This window comes from Hippichthys cyanospilos, chromosome 21 (genome assembly GCF_059441005.1).
Source record: "Hippichthys cyanospilos isolate Australia breed blue-spotted pipefish chromosome 21, RoL_Hcya_1.0, whole genome shotgun sequence".
Taxonomy (NCBI): Eukaryota; Metazoa; Chordata; class Actinopteri; order Syngnathiformes; family Syngnathidae; genus Hippichthys; species Hippichthys cyanospilos.
Window position 1 is genome coordinate 615372 of NC_142389.1, and position 15016 is coordinate 630387.

General features: G+C 54.3%; 1 protein-coding gene across 3 annotated transcripts in view; it reads right to left on the minus strand.

Moving 5' to 3' along the window:
* The window catches only part of jarid2b (jumonji and AT-rich interaction domain containing 2b), a 69088-nt gene that overhangs the window by 4604 nt on the left and 49468 nt on the right, over nucleotides 1-15016 (minus strand). For all 3 annotated transcript variants that reach the window (XM_088405121.1, XM_088405119.1, XM_088405120.1), the window contains 7 exons: nucleotides 14733-14859; nucleotides 10038-10164; nucleotides 7041-7309; nucleotides 4090-4314; nucleotides 3119-3339; nucleotides 1309-2407; nucleotides 280-500 (listed from right to left, as the gene is read on the minus strand). In XM_088405121.1, the coding sequence (XP_088261247.1) occupies nucleotides 280-500; nucleotides 1309-2407; nucleotides 3119-3339; nucleotides 4090-4314; nucleotides 7041-7309; nucleotides 10038-10164; nucleotides 14733-14820 (2250 nt within the window). In that variant the 5' untranslated portion in view covers nucleotides 14821-14859. The remainder of the gene's footprint in view (nucleotides 1-279; nucleotides 501-1308; nucleotides 2408-3118; nucleotides 3340-4089; nucleotides 4315-7040; nucleotides 7310-10037; nucleotides 10165-14732; nucleotides 14860-15016) is intronic.

Sequence of the window (15016 nt, forward strand, 5' to 3'; positions counted from 1 at the left end):
TTTTAGTTTAAATGTTATTTTTTTATTGTTTATGTCCAGTTATGTATTATATTTATTTTGTTATGATTTTTACATTTATTCCATGTATTTTGATATATTTGAATATCATATTTTACATTTTATATACAGTATTTTGATGTTGATTTTATTTGATCATTTTTTTTCATTCGATGTCTTTTAAAGGAAATGTAAACGTTGGATTTAAAATGAGTTAAATCATCAAAAGTTGAGCTGTACTTAGGTTTGCCCAATGTGCGCGCGAGGGGGGGGGGAGGGCACCTCGTCGTGCAGCCGGAGGCGCTCCTGGGCGCCCAGCGAGTCGTAGGAGAGCAGGTAGCGCAGGTAGGCCTCCTGCAGCTTGGCCAGACGGTCCTGCGCCGACTTGGGGATGCGCAGCAGGTCGGCCAGCTTGGTCCACTTCTTCAGGTCCATCACCTGCTGCATGCCGCCCATGTCGTTCAGCACCTGGAAGAAGCGCGCCAGGTCCACCTCGCAGCCGCCTGCGCGCCGCCACGCCGACATTAGAGCGGGCAAAGTGGCCACCGGCTTTCACGCAAAACTGCCGCAAACCTTACACATTGATATTAGTTTTTGGAAAATGTGAAAAATCGGGGGGTCGGACCCTCCAGCCCGCGCCGGTGCCTTTCGCACGGATCGGCGACGGTGAGAAAAACAGCAGTAAATCCTGGATCCGCACACACTAAGGGCACCCCGTAGGAAAGTAGCACTGGGTCCCGCCGCCGCCAAAGCCCCCCTCCTCGCGGAGCAGGGGTTTGCCGCGCTCCGCCTCCGAGGACGCCCCCGAGGCCTCCGCGCCGGCGTTTAAATGACAAGCGGCGAGCGTTTACGAGGGTTCGGCGACGCGGATGGCCGCGGCCTTTTTACGAGGCGTCCCTTTTATAGCCCGCGATAACAACGGAGGAGCAATTGGCGCGCGGCCCCCCGCCCGGCCAATATTTCCCGCGGATTGCGCTGTCACTTCCCATTCCCCGCTGCCGCGTCGCCGCTTTACGAGCCTTTAACAAGCCTCGGCGCCTTCCCAAAGGCAACTTTTCTCTCGTTTTCGTTTTACGCGGCTAGCGCGCGGCCGGCGAGCCCCGACCCCGTCTGACACGCGCCCGCTCCGCCTCGAGTGGAAACGGAGAGGGCGCTCGCTCGGCCGACCCGAGCGGGCTGCGTGAAAGGGGAGAGTCTTTGTCCTTGGCGGAGGCGCGGCGATTCCCGTCCAAAAGCAGTTCCCGCCGGGAATCGGGGCGGCGAAAGCCGCGGAATACGGGGAGCGACCCCGCGGGAAAAGGCGGAACTCACCGATGACGGGCGGCTCGTCCATGGTAATGCCCTGAGATCGGAGGTGTCTGCGTATGCAGGCCAGCCGCTGCACGTTGGGGCCCCAGCGCCGGCCCAGCATGTGGACCCTCTGCACGGTGGTGACGAAGCGCATCTCCTCGCTCAGCTTGCACTCGGGCCTCCAGTCGGGCGGCGGCACCACGCGGCAGAGGCCGGCCGCCTCGGCCTGGGGCCGCACGCCGTCCAGGTAGGCCACGGGGTCCTGGAAGTCGCGCCAGTCGGGCCGCAGGACCGGCACCTCGGCCAGGGCCGCCCAGCCCTCGGGCCGGCTCCGCCGGGGCCCCCACTCCTGCTCCTGCTGCCGCTCCTTCTGCCGCGCCAGCTCCTTCTCCCGCTCCCACTCCTTGTCGCGGTCGGCCGTCGGCGGGGGGGCGGGCTCCGAGGTAGCGCCGGCGGGGCGATCGTGGCCGGGCGGCGGGCCGGCGCGGCCGTGAGACCTGCTCAGTTGCTGCTGCGCCTGTCGGATCAGCATGAGCTTGCCGGCCGAGGCCCGCCTGGGCCGCTGGCTCAGCGACTCGGCCGGCGCGGGGGAGGACGGGCGCGGCGGGGGCACAGGCGAGGAAAGGCGTCCGTCGGAGGGCCCCGGCTGGAGCCCGGCCCCCTTGGGCTGGCGGGCCCGCCTCAGCGCCTCGGCCTCCGGGCGGCGCTTGGAGTTGCGCAGGCCCTCCCGGCAGCGCGAGTCCTCGGGGCGCCCGCGGCGCCGGCCGTTGAGCCTCCCGTTGAGGCGGGCGCGGCCCCCGTGCGGCCCCTTGGCTAGTAGCACCTGCTTGCGGGTTTTTGCATTGCTGCGGTAGGCCGCCGCCGCCGCGTTTCCTGAGTGGGTCAGCCCGTTGCTGGCTGCTGGCTGGCTGTGCTGATTGTGATTGGTCGCCACGCTGCCGCTGCTGAGTTTGGTTTTCTTGCCCGCTTCCCTCTGCTTGGCTTTGGTGTAGGTGACGTGGCCCTTGGACACGGTGGCCGTGTACTTCTTCACAGTTTTGGACGGCAGGCGCAAGTCGCGGCTCCTCTTGGCCGCCGCCTGCAGGGCGCTCAGACGCGTCAGCCCGTTCAATCTGGACACCTGCGCGAAAAGCCGCCATCAGCAAAGGCGCCCGACGGCGCCGGGAGACGCCGTGTTCGCGCGCCCCTCCGTCTGTAATGAGGGCCAACTTTTTTTCTCATGATTCGAGGGCAGTCGACAGGAAGGAAAACGATGTGAATTTATGGAACAGCAAAAATAGGCTAAGGCAAAACTACGGCGGTAAATAATCGGTTGGATTATGAAGAGTGTCCCTGGAAAGAGTCGGCAATGTGAGGGGACCCCGGATCCCCAAACTCTGACAATTTTTGCGCTGGAGCATCAAGTGCGCTGGGCCACAACTTTTCAACATTTTTTCTCGCCAATTCTGATTTTGAACAGTTTTGACTGGACTGACTTCCAAACTAGTTCAACGTCACTCTCAAGATTTATTTGAAGCTTCGAACGTCCTCCTGCCACTAGGGGGCTCTGCCGCCCCGCAGAAAAAAAGAGCAGACGGAGGCGGGTCTTGATGACATCATGCGTTGCTATCTCCGAGCCCGAGCCTGCAGCCGGACTGCCAACGCGAGCGGCGGCGGCGCACCGAGAAGAAAAAGAAAAGGGCGAGCCGGAAGAGAAAGAAGACGCTTCGGGGACATCTAAGGCCATACGTGCCATACGTGAAATGCAAAATGAACACATTCACAAGGAGCATGAAGGCCACGTGACTTTTTTTCATTCAACTGAAAATATCGGCGGCGTTTGCGGTCCCACCTGCTTCCGGAGCTCCTCGGCGGCCCTCCTGGCGGGCGGGCCGCCGGCGCCGGCGTCAGCGCTGGCCATGGCCTGCAACATCCTGACGTGTTCCCGCGCCTCGGCCCGCTCGCTGCGCTCCCTCAAAAGCGGCGGCTGGGGAGGAGGCGGGGCCTCCCCCGCCCCCGCCGCCGCCGCCGCCTTGGGCCGAGGGCTCTCCCGCATGCCCGCTTTGCTCAGCACTGCCCAGACAGAAACCATCATTAGCAAAAACATCCGCCAATTTGTTTCAGGAGTTTATAGTATTATTTATTATAGCGAGCGCACCATGAAAGTCTTAATCCGGGCAGCGGACTACATTTCATGGATTTGTGCCTACTTCTGTTTTGGATCAAGTCACACTTCAAGGTCAAGGTCTATTTTTTGATTGAAACTTACGGTTGGTCCGCATCTCCCCGAGCCTGAACTCAAACGTTATATCAAGTGATATGTGAAAAATAGTCAACGTTTGTGCTTACTGTAACTCAGATAACAGGTCCAGATAGCACGGGTGCCTGCCACTTGTATTTTCAAACAGAAAATAAAAAGCTCTTTTTTCTACTGTTTTTGCGCCCTCAAATCTCAATGTCACCTGATTTTAAGGGGCCGCCGATACAAAGTACCCGTCCGTCCGTCCGTCCGTCCGTGCATCAAATCTCTCAAATCCACCCATGATCCAGCGCGCATCGTTAACTCGCGTCCATCGAGCTAAGCAGTCAGCATGCCAAGATACCTAGCGTCCATCCAACCGTCCGTTATCTTAACTGCTTATCGGGCGATCCCATTTTTTTTCCCTTTAGAAAAATGTGTACTTTTGTAGGAAGAAAAAAAAAAAAATCTGAATCTGTAGATTCGGGTGAAGGTGATGTGTTTGGGCCTGATTTCCGCCATCCGAACAGCCCTAAAAGCGTCCACATATGTTTCTAGGTGTTCAAAATGTGACTTTTGCCCACCGTGGCCGTTGAGCGGCTGTCGCGCGGGGGGCTTGCCCTTGCGGGGGGTGGAGTGGCACGAGGAGGAGGCGGAAGCCTGGCCGGCGACGGGCGCGGCGTGCGGATGCCCGGCGCCGCCCCCGCAGTCCCTCAGCTCGTCGTCGTCGTCGTCCTCCACCTCCCCGAGGTCGTCCTCTTCCTGGGAGCTGCCGAAGTAGGCCATGTTGTTGGGCAATGCCGTCGAACCTGGCGGAAAAAAAAAGAAAAAAGAAATCCTGACACGCGGGTCAAGCGGTACCTCTGCTTCCCGCTATGTGATTGGTTGGATTCGAGGGTCACTTGTTGCCAGGCAGAATGGCCAAACCCTTTTGTTTCTCGCCCCTTTCTGCCTTATTTGACATTTCGCATCCGTGACAAAAAATATTCACAGCTTGAAGCGTGTTGATAGCGGATTGGCCAGAAGTCCCAGAGGCATCAAACTAACAAGCTGACCCAATCAGCCTTTAATGATTGCCTTCATTAAGCTAAATGCTGGTAATTTAGTACCATGACCCGGGGTCGGCGGGTCAATGGCAAACAGACCGCTGACGCTCCGGTCCAATTGACCACAAATGAGCCAATTTCAATGAAAGCTTCTCTGAAAATGATAGTTGATTAATTCCATCCATCTTTGCCAGCTACGTATAGCGTCCACCTTTTCCCATTCGCCCGACTGAAGAAGGAAATGCTACTCGGTATTTTTCTAACGTCTTTCTGGTACACTGGTGCCGTTATATGGGTGCCAAAAAAACTTTTTTTTTTAAGCGTAATGCAAGAACACATGCAAAAGAAAACAAAAAAAAACCCAGCTTGTAATATTTTACACAGCAGATCATTTGGTCAAGCTTGCGTTTGCAGGCTTCAAATAAGGAGCATCATTGAATGGATGTAGGAAGTACCACAAAAAAAAAAAAATTCTCAAGGGCCCACTTTTGGGACATGTAATCCCAGGCATATATTCTTTATCCTCATGCATATTTCATAGCAGCGAAACACTTATTGAACTGAAGCAAAAATGTTTTCATTCATTTTCTACTAGCTATTACTTGACAATTTCTTCAAAGAAATATGACACTATTAACACACAAACTCAGCAAACCACCCCAGAAAGTATTATGGGATGGATTAAAAGACAGAAAGTGCGTCCACATGTACACAAACAAACGGGCCAAAGACAACCCCCCCCAAATTACAGTGCCCTTATCCCCCCCTCTTTGCGGCCGCGGACAAATCATAATTAGGCCCGAAAGAGTCTATTAGGCTTGTCATTTTTAACGAGACTCCGGGGTGCGGAGGTGCGGCGCCAGCGTGTGCGGGGGGTGGAGAATGACAAAGCCTCCATTTTCTCCGGCTACCTTCTTTTGTCCACTTAACTGGAAGCCAAACAATGTATGGTACAAAGCGGCCAACCGGGAGCGGCCGTCGCAACGGGCAATTTCTGGCGAAGAGCGCGTCGTCATCCAAAGTATCGGCGTGGCGCCTCGCGGCTTAATCGTGCATCATAATCGTCCCGAGCTATGCAAAGTATTTTTATGACCAATCTTGAAAACAAAACAAAAAAAAGTGCGGGCGGCGCAGCGCAACCAAAACCGGTTGCGCGGCTTTAATAAAATAGCGATTGCGCCCTCGAGGAAAACTCGTCGCTTCACAGCACGGGGACGCCTTACGTAAGCCGGGCGCAAAATCGTCCCGGTCCAACCCGAGGCGCGGGCTGACGCTAACAAAACGGCAGCGCGTCTGACGTAAGCGGACGCGCAAGGCGTTAGTCATTGACAGGCCGCTCTATTCTTATCTCATGGGCGCGATAAAAGGCTGGACAAATAGGGCCTTTCCACTCTAGCACGTAAACGGCGGCCGGCGTGGGGAAGTTGGGACAAAACACCTCCAATTACCATAGCGGCCGCTTGTTGAAATAATCCCGGAGGAGCAGCCACGCGCAAAGCTCCTTCCCACGGCATTTTCCGCGCGGGGTACCCACGTACAATTGTTCCAAAAAAAAAAATATTACGGAAAGCCAGAAGTGGCAATGTGTTAGCTCATTATCGGGGGAAAAATAAATGCCACCTCTCTGTGTTTTTTTTTTTTTTTTTTTTTTTGTGCAGTGTCTCTGCGCGAAATCGGCCTTGTCGGGGCATTCTTTCATGCGGCTTTTTGTTCGGCTCACTTAGACGGCCGGTGTTGGCCAGATAACATCGGCAAACACTGCAATGTGTGCGATTACGGGTATGTTTACATAATGTGAATGTTTGACTGAGATAACCCCCCCCCCAAAAAAAAATACGCATGAAAGACAGTGAACCCCCAACCCGGTTTGTTTTGTTTGTCTTTTTTTTAAGTGAGTGTCATACATTCGACTAACTGTTTTTGTTTACAGGTGTTTGACGCATTCAACAATAAGACAATTTAAAATTTGGGGGGAAGGTGGCGCTCTAAGCTTCATGCCAGCACGCAACGCTAAATGATAGATTGCACGTTTGTAAACAGCTGTAAATTCTCCTGTCGTCAATTCTTTATCCTCTGCAAAAAATGACTGACAACACTGTAGCTTTGTGACCTTTTTTGGTGGGTGGTGTAGCGCGGCATTTTTTTAAATCTCAATAAATCTCGTGGCTCAGAATACTTAAGTTTCATCATTTGATGTATCCGTCGACAACGTTACGTCGTCGCTTAGTTTTGAAATTCACATCAAGATAAAAGAATCTGCACCCCGACCTTCGGCGGGTGGCGGTCACGTGACATCAAGGAGTCCCCGGGCTGCGACTTTTGAAGCTCGAGCCCGTGCTGGCATTCCCCCGCGTAGCGCGCTAAGCCACCGTACGGGAAACGTCGCCCCGACGGCATAGACAAAGGACAGGCGCGCACCCCACCCGTGTCCATAAATGCACGCGAGCAGCGGGGTGGAAAAATCCCACAATCGAGCAAAGTCGGCGTACCTCTGAGGCAGAGAAAGGTGAGGAAGTCCTCCGTTTTGGGTTTTCGTCGGGACAGGTCCTGGATGGACGACGAGAGGGACGAGGCGGCGAGCGACGACGAGGACGAAGGGGCGGCGTTGGCGACGGCAGGGGCGGCGGCGACCGCCCCGGCCGGCGCCGGGGCCGCCTGACCCGCAGCGAGGGCGGCGGGCTCGGCCGCCTTGACGGGGGTGGTGCTGGGCGAGTTGGGCTGCGATTGCGCAAACTTCCTCTGCGCCTGCAGCCGAGGCCTGGGAAAAAAAAAAAAAGGAAAAGCCTGATTAGCTAGTGCGCGTGCGCGGAACCGCGGCGGTAACGGGATGCATCTCTGTCGATTTTCCGCCGGGCTGACGAGCGAGCGAGAAGGTGTCCGCGGGAGTGCCGCCGGGTGAAATTTTCCTGCCCGTTGAAAATGGCCGGCGGCGCCGGGTGGGGATTGTCAATACAAACTCAGCAGACGCCGCTTTAGCTACAACGGAGGGTCGCGCCACCCCCAAAATATTCCGATGCCCAAGCCGGAAAACAAACATACGGCCGGAGGAGCCCCCCCACCTCGGCCCGCGTTAATCCAACTTTCATCCGTCGCTTCCCGCTTCACCTGAAAAGCGGACCTCGTTTCCTGCGAGGGAATCTGGACAAAAGCGCTTCAATGCGTCCGTCCCGCCACATCAAAGCAAAATCATCCTAATTGGGATGACGTCACCCCCCCCCCCGAAAAAGCTCACAATTCAGCAATTTTCTCTCCTTTGATCCAAAATCAAAGGAGGAGATCCGTCCGATTGGCTACGCGGCAAGTGTCGATGGCGTCCTAAGGAGGGAGCGCTGGCCCGCGGCCGTCTCGCCGGCAAGCCGTATTGAAAAGAAAGAAATAAACGGCTCAAAGGTTGTCGCATATTGATCGCAAATATTATCACTAATCTTATTTTCATAACATTTTCATATGTTTATATCATGAAAAAAAACGTTTTTATTGACCAATTTTCTCCCCGGTTGATTTTTTGAGAAGAAACATTTCCCGCTTTACTACACAAGGTTGTTTCTTTTTTGTTTGTTTGTTTTCTTTTTCTCAGGCTACAACTGGTATTTAAGGAGAGGCGTTGATTGGGCGGTGCGAGCGCCCCACCCGCGCCGCCGCCACTAAGTGAGGGAAGACCAAAGGCGCTGGCTCAAAGCGCCCCGTTTCGATACGGTCGCGGCAGCCAAAGTAAATCAAGAGGCGCATTAAGGCTCTCGCGCTCACTCGCTGCCTGCGTTTAATCCCTCTTAAATGGAAATGATGCATTAGTGACAAGAGATATTGCCTGCACTAGACAAGCCGGTGTGTGTGTGTGTGTGTGTGTGTGTGTGTGTGTGTGTGTGTGTGTGTGAGTGAACTTGCCATTCATTAAGCGGAAACAAAACAAGCGGCGGCAGCTGAGCGAGCGCGCTCCTGTGTGTGTGTGCGCGCACGTCCCGGCGGAGCCAAAAGTGCTTTTCAGTGGCAGGAGAGACAAAGAAGAAAAAAGTGGCGCTAAGAGCATGCAGCGCTACTTGACACACTCGGGGGTTCGTCCGAGTCAAGTGAGTCGCGACACTTGAGCGGTCTCGGCCTGCCTCGCTTCAGTCACGGCTCGCTTCGTCTTCCAATTGATTCGCTCTTAATTTGAAAAGAAAAATGCGTGCAATGCGTGTGTCTCGGCGGTCCAAAGAGTTAAAGGGCATTTTCTGACCCCTCAAATATTACGCCCCCCTGGCGTCTTTGGATTTCTCTGAACGTGGCCCTCAGAGAAAAAAGTGTGAACACTCCGGGTTCACATGAAGGCGGCGGAGGGGGTACGTTGAGACCTTAGAAGGGTTCCCGGAGGCATGAGAAAAATATTCTGCCGATGTGACAGGAACGGCGCATTTCTTTTCCAATCAAAAGCAAACAAATTGAAACACGAGGTAACATTGCTAAACTGCGTCACCATTTCTTTGCAAACCTTGCTCTTTTCAAATTAAAAGCAAATGAGTTGGAACACAAACCGAGCCTGTCTATTAATGACTCCTTTTAAAACGTTACGCGGCTTTACTTTTAGTTTTATACGGGTGCGCAGGGTTAAATGGATCAGAAAAGGAAAGCACAGCAAGAATGTGCCATTTAAGGGGTTAAAAAAAAAAAAATCTCAAGGCGGTGGATTATTCCGGAACAAAAGTGGGTCTGTTAGTGGCATGGGAAGCGGCGGGACGGCGTCGCGAGCGGGCTGGCCCGCCGCCTTGAGAGGCTCCGTTTGCGCCATGGGAAGGCAAACACAGCGGGCCTCTCAAAGCTGGCCAAGACCCAAGGCCCCCTTCGCACCTGTCCTTCTGCTCGGGGACGCTCCGTCCCTTTCGGGCCCCGGGCCCCTGGCCAGGTGCGGGAGCTGCCGCCGCCGGCCCGCCGTTTCGTCGGCGTCAGATAGAAACAGCCCTTTTCTCGGTGGCCGGCGAACCCGACGGGCCCCGTTTCCCGCCGGGGGGGGGGGGGACTTTGCGCTTTTGCTCAGGCGTGGCTCCTTGAGACGTTTTTGAGGCGGACATAACCGAGCAAGACCATCGGGCTCGCTTTGGCACCGGCGCTCGCGCTAGCCAATGGGCGGGCTGCTTTGACAATCCTCCACTGAAGGATGACGCTAATTAGCCGGAACTAAGTCATAGTTGGGGCTCAGTTGAATCAATAAAAACATTTAGCAAGTCCGCTGGCCCCATCGGAGGAAAATAAAAAAAAAGTGACATGTTGCCGGGTGAAACTGGCAGTTGAAAAAAATGAAGAAAAAAACCCCTTGGCGGAAAAGAGTTTCCCATTTTATGGCGATTTTGCAAGCTCCTACGTGTAGAGGACGGCGCCGCGGAGGAGGCAGGTGCCGCTCAATGGGGTCCTCATTACTGGGGGACATCTGCCAACCCCCCACCCATCCCGTCCGCCGCCGCTTTGATGGGCCGTCAAAGGCGCGGAAGAAAAAGGAAAGGAGGGGCGCTCACCTTTTCTTGGCCGGGCCGTCGTCGCAGAAGTGGCCGGCCTCGTCCGGGCCCGAGGCGCGCGGCGAGCCGCCGTCCTTGTGGCCGCCCGTCGGGCCCGAGCCGTTCGGCTGCCCGTTGGGTAAGGAGCCTGACCAAAATAAAGAAAAGAAAAAAAAAGACGTGCTTTTGTTTTTGCTGTAGTAAAGTAACGTTTCCATCCGTTCATTTTTGGAAGGGTTATACACATAAAAAAATATCGTCATTAACGCCGTAATAAAATATAAGGCGCTTTTTTTTCCCCAAACGTGTGGGTGCGTCCTATTTTACAAATATATAGGCTCAACTTGAGGTATTTATGGCAGAAAAAAAAAAAACGTCCATGTCGCAAGGAAAAGGAAAAACTCCCACAGGCAGTGTGTTCACTGACCACTCACAGGGTGGGAAATCTGAAACATGCTTAACACACAAAATACAGAACTTACGTATGTATATACACTTAGCGGTGCATAAGCAGCACATTTTGGAAAAACATAAGCAATGTCATCTTCCTAAACCCTTCATTTTTTCTTCTGTTCATCCCCATAAGTTATATATTTGATGTGCATTAAGGTAAGCGTCTTTCGGATTTCCCACATTGTGAGCAGTCAGCGAAGGCCTGGCCGGCGCTCCGAGCAGTCGTTTTTCCTTTTCCTCTGGACGCGGTTCGAGCTCACTTTACTAGAAAGTTCACCAAGTTTATGATTGTGCGTACATGCCAAAAGGACGCATCCAATAAAATGCTCAACCGCAATAACTTCTGGTGATCTCTAACCGGCGCACCCTTAATGGAATCAGACATCATAACCTTTCCGTTGTCCTAATATTCCCGCGCGTGAACAAAGACGGGCTGGGGCCGGGGTTCGCTCCGCTCCCTTCTTTTATTGAAAATAATTGTTAGCCGCAACAGGCACTTGCTGCTAACAGCCGCCCGCCCGCCCGCCCGCCCTCTAGCTCGTCTTGTTACGCTAATGATTGGCGGTACGGATACGGCCATGTACAAATGCTCATCCGGGCGTCAAAACACTTCCTCGAATGGCGTTGAATTAAAATACCGTTTGTAGGACGCAGCCATACCTTCATTTAAGGGAACAAAGTGCGTCTTATATTTGGGCAATTAAGGTGAGCTTTTTTGGAGGTCAGGAAGGAGTTTGCGAGTTGCCAATCATTTCGAGTGGATCCGACAGGCGCGGGCGCCGGCTCATGCGCGACTTTTTTGGCCTTTGGCAGGCTGCGCCTTTGTTTGCGATACAAAAAACAAAACGTTGAGTCACAGAGCTGAGCGCTCTGCGAAGGCCGTTGCCGCGCCTCTTTTTTTTTTTTTTTTCGCTTAGCACATTGTAATGCTAAGCTACGCCCCAGGCGGCCTGAGGTGTGAGCGCTTGGACCCAGTTTGACGGACAACCATCGAGAATGGAGTCGCTTCTTCGTGGAAGAAAAAAAACCTTGAAAGTCCCTTCATCTCTAGCTCTCCACAGATTTAGATAAAAAAAAAAAAAGGCCGAGAAGACGTCCAATGGCCTTGGAAGGACACCAAGCACTTCAAAAGTGGTCAACCATCTTGCGTAGAGATCTTGGAAAATAAAAAAGAAACATCTTGAATGGCAGCAGTTAGCTTTGATTGGCCATTTGCCATCGTCAAAAAGCGGAAGATTGGCGCAACTCCAAGAGGAAGCGGCCTTTTTTTTCCCGCCCAGCAAACGACTGGGACAAATGACAGCAAACGACTTGAAAACCTGCGGGACGGCGGGCCTCAAAGACCGCAGTTTGAGGGACGGAAAAAAAACCGGACTTGACTCGGTTGTCTGGAATTCCACTTTGGTGAAGGGACACGACGGCGGGAAGCAAAACTTCAAAGCGCGCCGCCGTTGCCGTCAAAGCAGATTGCGGCTCTTCCCGCTGTACGCGCGGCTTTGATGGGAGAGGGCGCGCATCTGTTGACGCGCCGGCCAACAAGTCCGCGCTCGTAAGCGGAGTCGTCGGAAGAAGGTCTTTGCGGACGGGAAGCCGGCGGGCGCCGATCCCATGAGTAAGACCGTCACGTCCGCGAACCCGCCCGCGGCCGGCCGTGAGTCAACGCTGGGAAACGTTCGCGTTTGGGGCGAGGACTTTGCTCGCGATCGAACCCGAGGTCCCGAGGTCGACTCGGGACGGATTCGCGCTTGCCGCGTTTGCGTTCTTTAGCTCGGCTTTCACGCTCCAGCTCCAGAGCGAACTTGAGTCAACGGCAATACGTGGAGGTGCTTCGGGGGGCGCGTGTGATTTCATCGCTTGATTTAGCCGTCGGTCGCTTCACGTTCCAATCAGTTTGCTCTTCATTTGAAAAGGAAAAGGTAACTGCTCCCGTCACGGCATTAAAAAGCGTAACAACGCCGACACGCTGGGGTCGTCACTTTTGTTTTCTAGTGAAGCGTGCCCCCCGGTGGCGAGTAAAACAGCAGTTGAAACGCAAAATCAAGACAACGGGACCTCTACTTACGACGTATGTACCATCTACTAATCTACTTATGAAAGATTCACATTGCGAAATTGCTTTTGGAACGAATCGATTTTGTACGTAGAAGTACCGACGTACAAGGACGGCATTTTTTCCTGTCTTTTTTTTAACAAAAAACGAACCCGGCTGCGCCGGACGCCATGACGACACCATGACGGAAAAAAGTAGCGGTTACCAGTGCGAAATTTCCGGTATTTTTAAAACATCCCTCGTTGTCGGGAGCGCGGCGGCTTCAATCTGGAAGTCTTGGGGAACACGTTGCGATCCGGCGATGGGGTTTCGGGGGGAGGGGCTTAAACCGGCAAGCGGCTCGTTAATTGCACTCGGCGGGGGGAATGAGTGACGTCGGGAGTCCCGCAAGACGGCAAACAAACAAGCGGAGGCCCCTTCATTAGCTCCTCCCTCTCTTGCTTGACTGAAGACGCGTTTGACATGTTGCGCACGAGCGCCCGCGTGAGGGGCAGCGCCCGCCAGAGATTTTGCGGCGAGGGGGGGGGGGGGGACATACGCGCCGGCTCGTGGGGGGGGCACAGGAAGTGATGCGCGAAGCGACGTCCCGATAGCTCTTGATCGCAATCAGATTTACGCGTGCTTAACCGAGCTTGTCGCCTCCTGACGTTTACCTCAAATCCTCCGGAGGCGCCGAGCCTGCCGTCATTTGGGCCCGTTAGATATTAAAAGCGCCGTCGTTTGTTTAGCGCGGGGCTAAAGACCAGCTAAAACGCGAGCGCCCGAGCGAGCGTAATTGGGAGCGAGGGGAGGATCAGATGCCCACGTGCAATTAGCCGGCCCCACGTGCGCTCCTCATCCGCCTAATCAGCCCAAACGTCGGACTTTTACATGCAATTGCCCCTCGTAAACAAGCGCATTAAAATAAAAGACGTTGGATAAATGCGCCCCCCCCTCGTCACAATTAACACGGTATGAAACCAAAGGGATGCTTCATACGAGGAGGAACGCGGCCAATGTGATTTTTGCAAGCTGTAAATCTCGCGGCAGGATGGGCAAATTGGCCCAGCTTCGTGGACTACGGCTTCACGCTTCTTAGGGAACGCTAAGATAGCTGGACGATCATCGGAGTCGGGCGCCTTTGGGCAGAAGATTGGAAAACATGCGCATACCGGCCCTCCAGGACCGGACTTTGACACCCGTGGCCCGGAGATACGACTCCAAATGCACTTCTCGGGTTGAGTAAATCAAACACGGGCGTTAGCGCACTTTTTCATCCCAAAATGCTTTGCGCTGGCTATGAAAGACAGAGGGAGACACGGAAGAGATAGCCAGACAGAGAGCGGGCTATATTTAGCGGTAGCGGGAGAGGAGATAGAGTGAGATAGCAATGATAGATGGAGGCCGGCTAGCGAGCTGGAGAGAGAGAGCGAGAGCGAGAGAGCGAGCGAGGGAGCCTTTCCGACTCAAGGCAAGCCCGATTACGACAAATGAAGAAGAGCGCGTGATCCCGCGCGGCATTTGCGATTGGCTGTTACCTTCGCCGTGGGGTTTCCACAGCCGTAATTCGAATCTCGGCGCAACTAACAGCTTCAAACGAAGCCGGAGCAACGTCAGCGGCGGGCGGGAGGCGAGAGGACCGGGAAACGGAGCCGACCCGTCTCGGCTTCCCGGCCCCCGTCCGGCTCCTCCGTCGGCGGCGCTCTGGGAAAAGGAGGGGGGCCCTGGCGGCGGGGTGGGGGGGTGGGGGGGTTAGCGCTTAGCGTAGCGTAGCGAGGAGGAAGGAGAGCGACGGGGAGCGGTAACCGCATCCGTATTGATGTGCAATGGAAAGCCGCCGCGCCACGGAGGAAGGAAGACGCAAACTGACGCCGATCAAACGACATTCGATTTTGGGTGCGAACTGATATCATGTGATCCGCGATAAAGGCACCCCTAATTCTCACGTCATCCAATTTCTACTCTCCTTTTACTGTAGCTTGAGAGGACTCAAGGAAATATTGCAAGAAATGCTGCAATCATCAGTTTCCCGCGCAGCGCGACGTCACCTCAAGATTTGACGGAAGTATCCTCGTGTGCGTGCAGCCACGTCATATTGTCGTTCTTCCCAATCGCGGTTCGGGAGATGGCGGCGCCACCCGCCCAGATGCGTGTCTCGCACGCTTACAAATGTTTAGCTTCGGCGTCCCGGACAAAGGACGCGCAACGGTCTTTATTTGCAAAGAAAGACTCACCGTTTTGGTTGGCGTCGGCATGGCCGTCCAGCTGGCGTTTCTGCGCGCTGCGAAACTCTTTGAGGGACAGGTAGAGCACCTTTCGCATCAGCCGCTCCTCCGACCACGGGATCCCATCGCTGTCGTCCTGCCACAAACCAATCGGCGACCCGGTGAGCAAAAGCCCAAAGTGGTCCAAAGGAACAAAAAGTCAAAAAGCTCCATTTTCTTCGGTCTTTCCAGATCAGGGCTCGACGCGCACCGCTCGACTGTTTTATTGTTTATTATTGTTTATATTGTTGTTA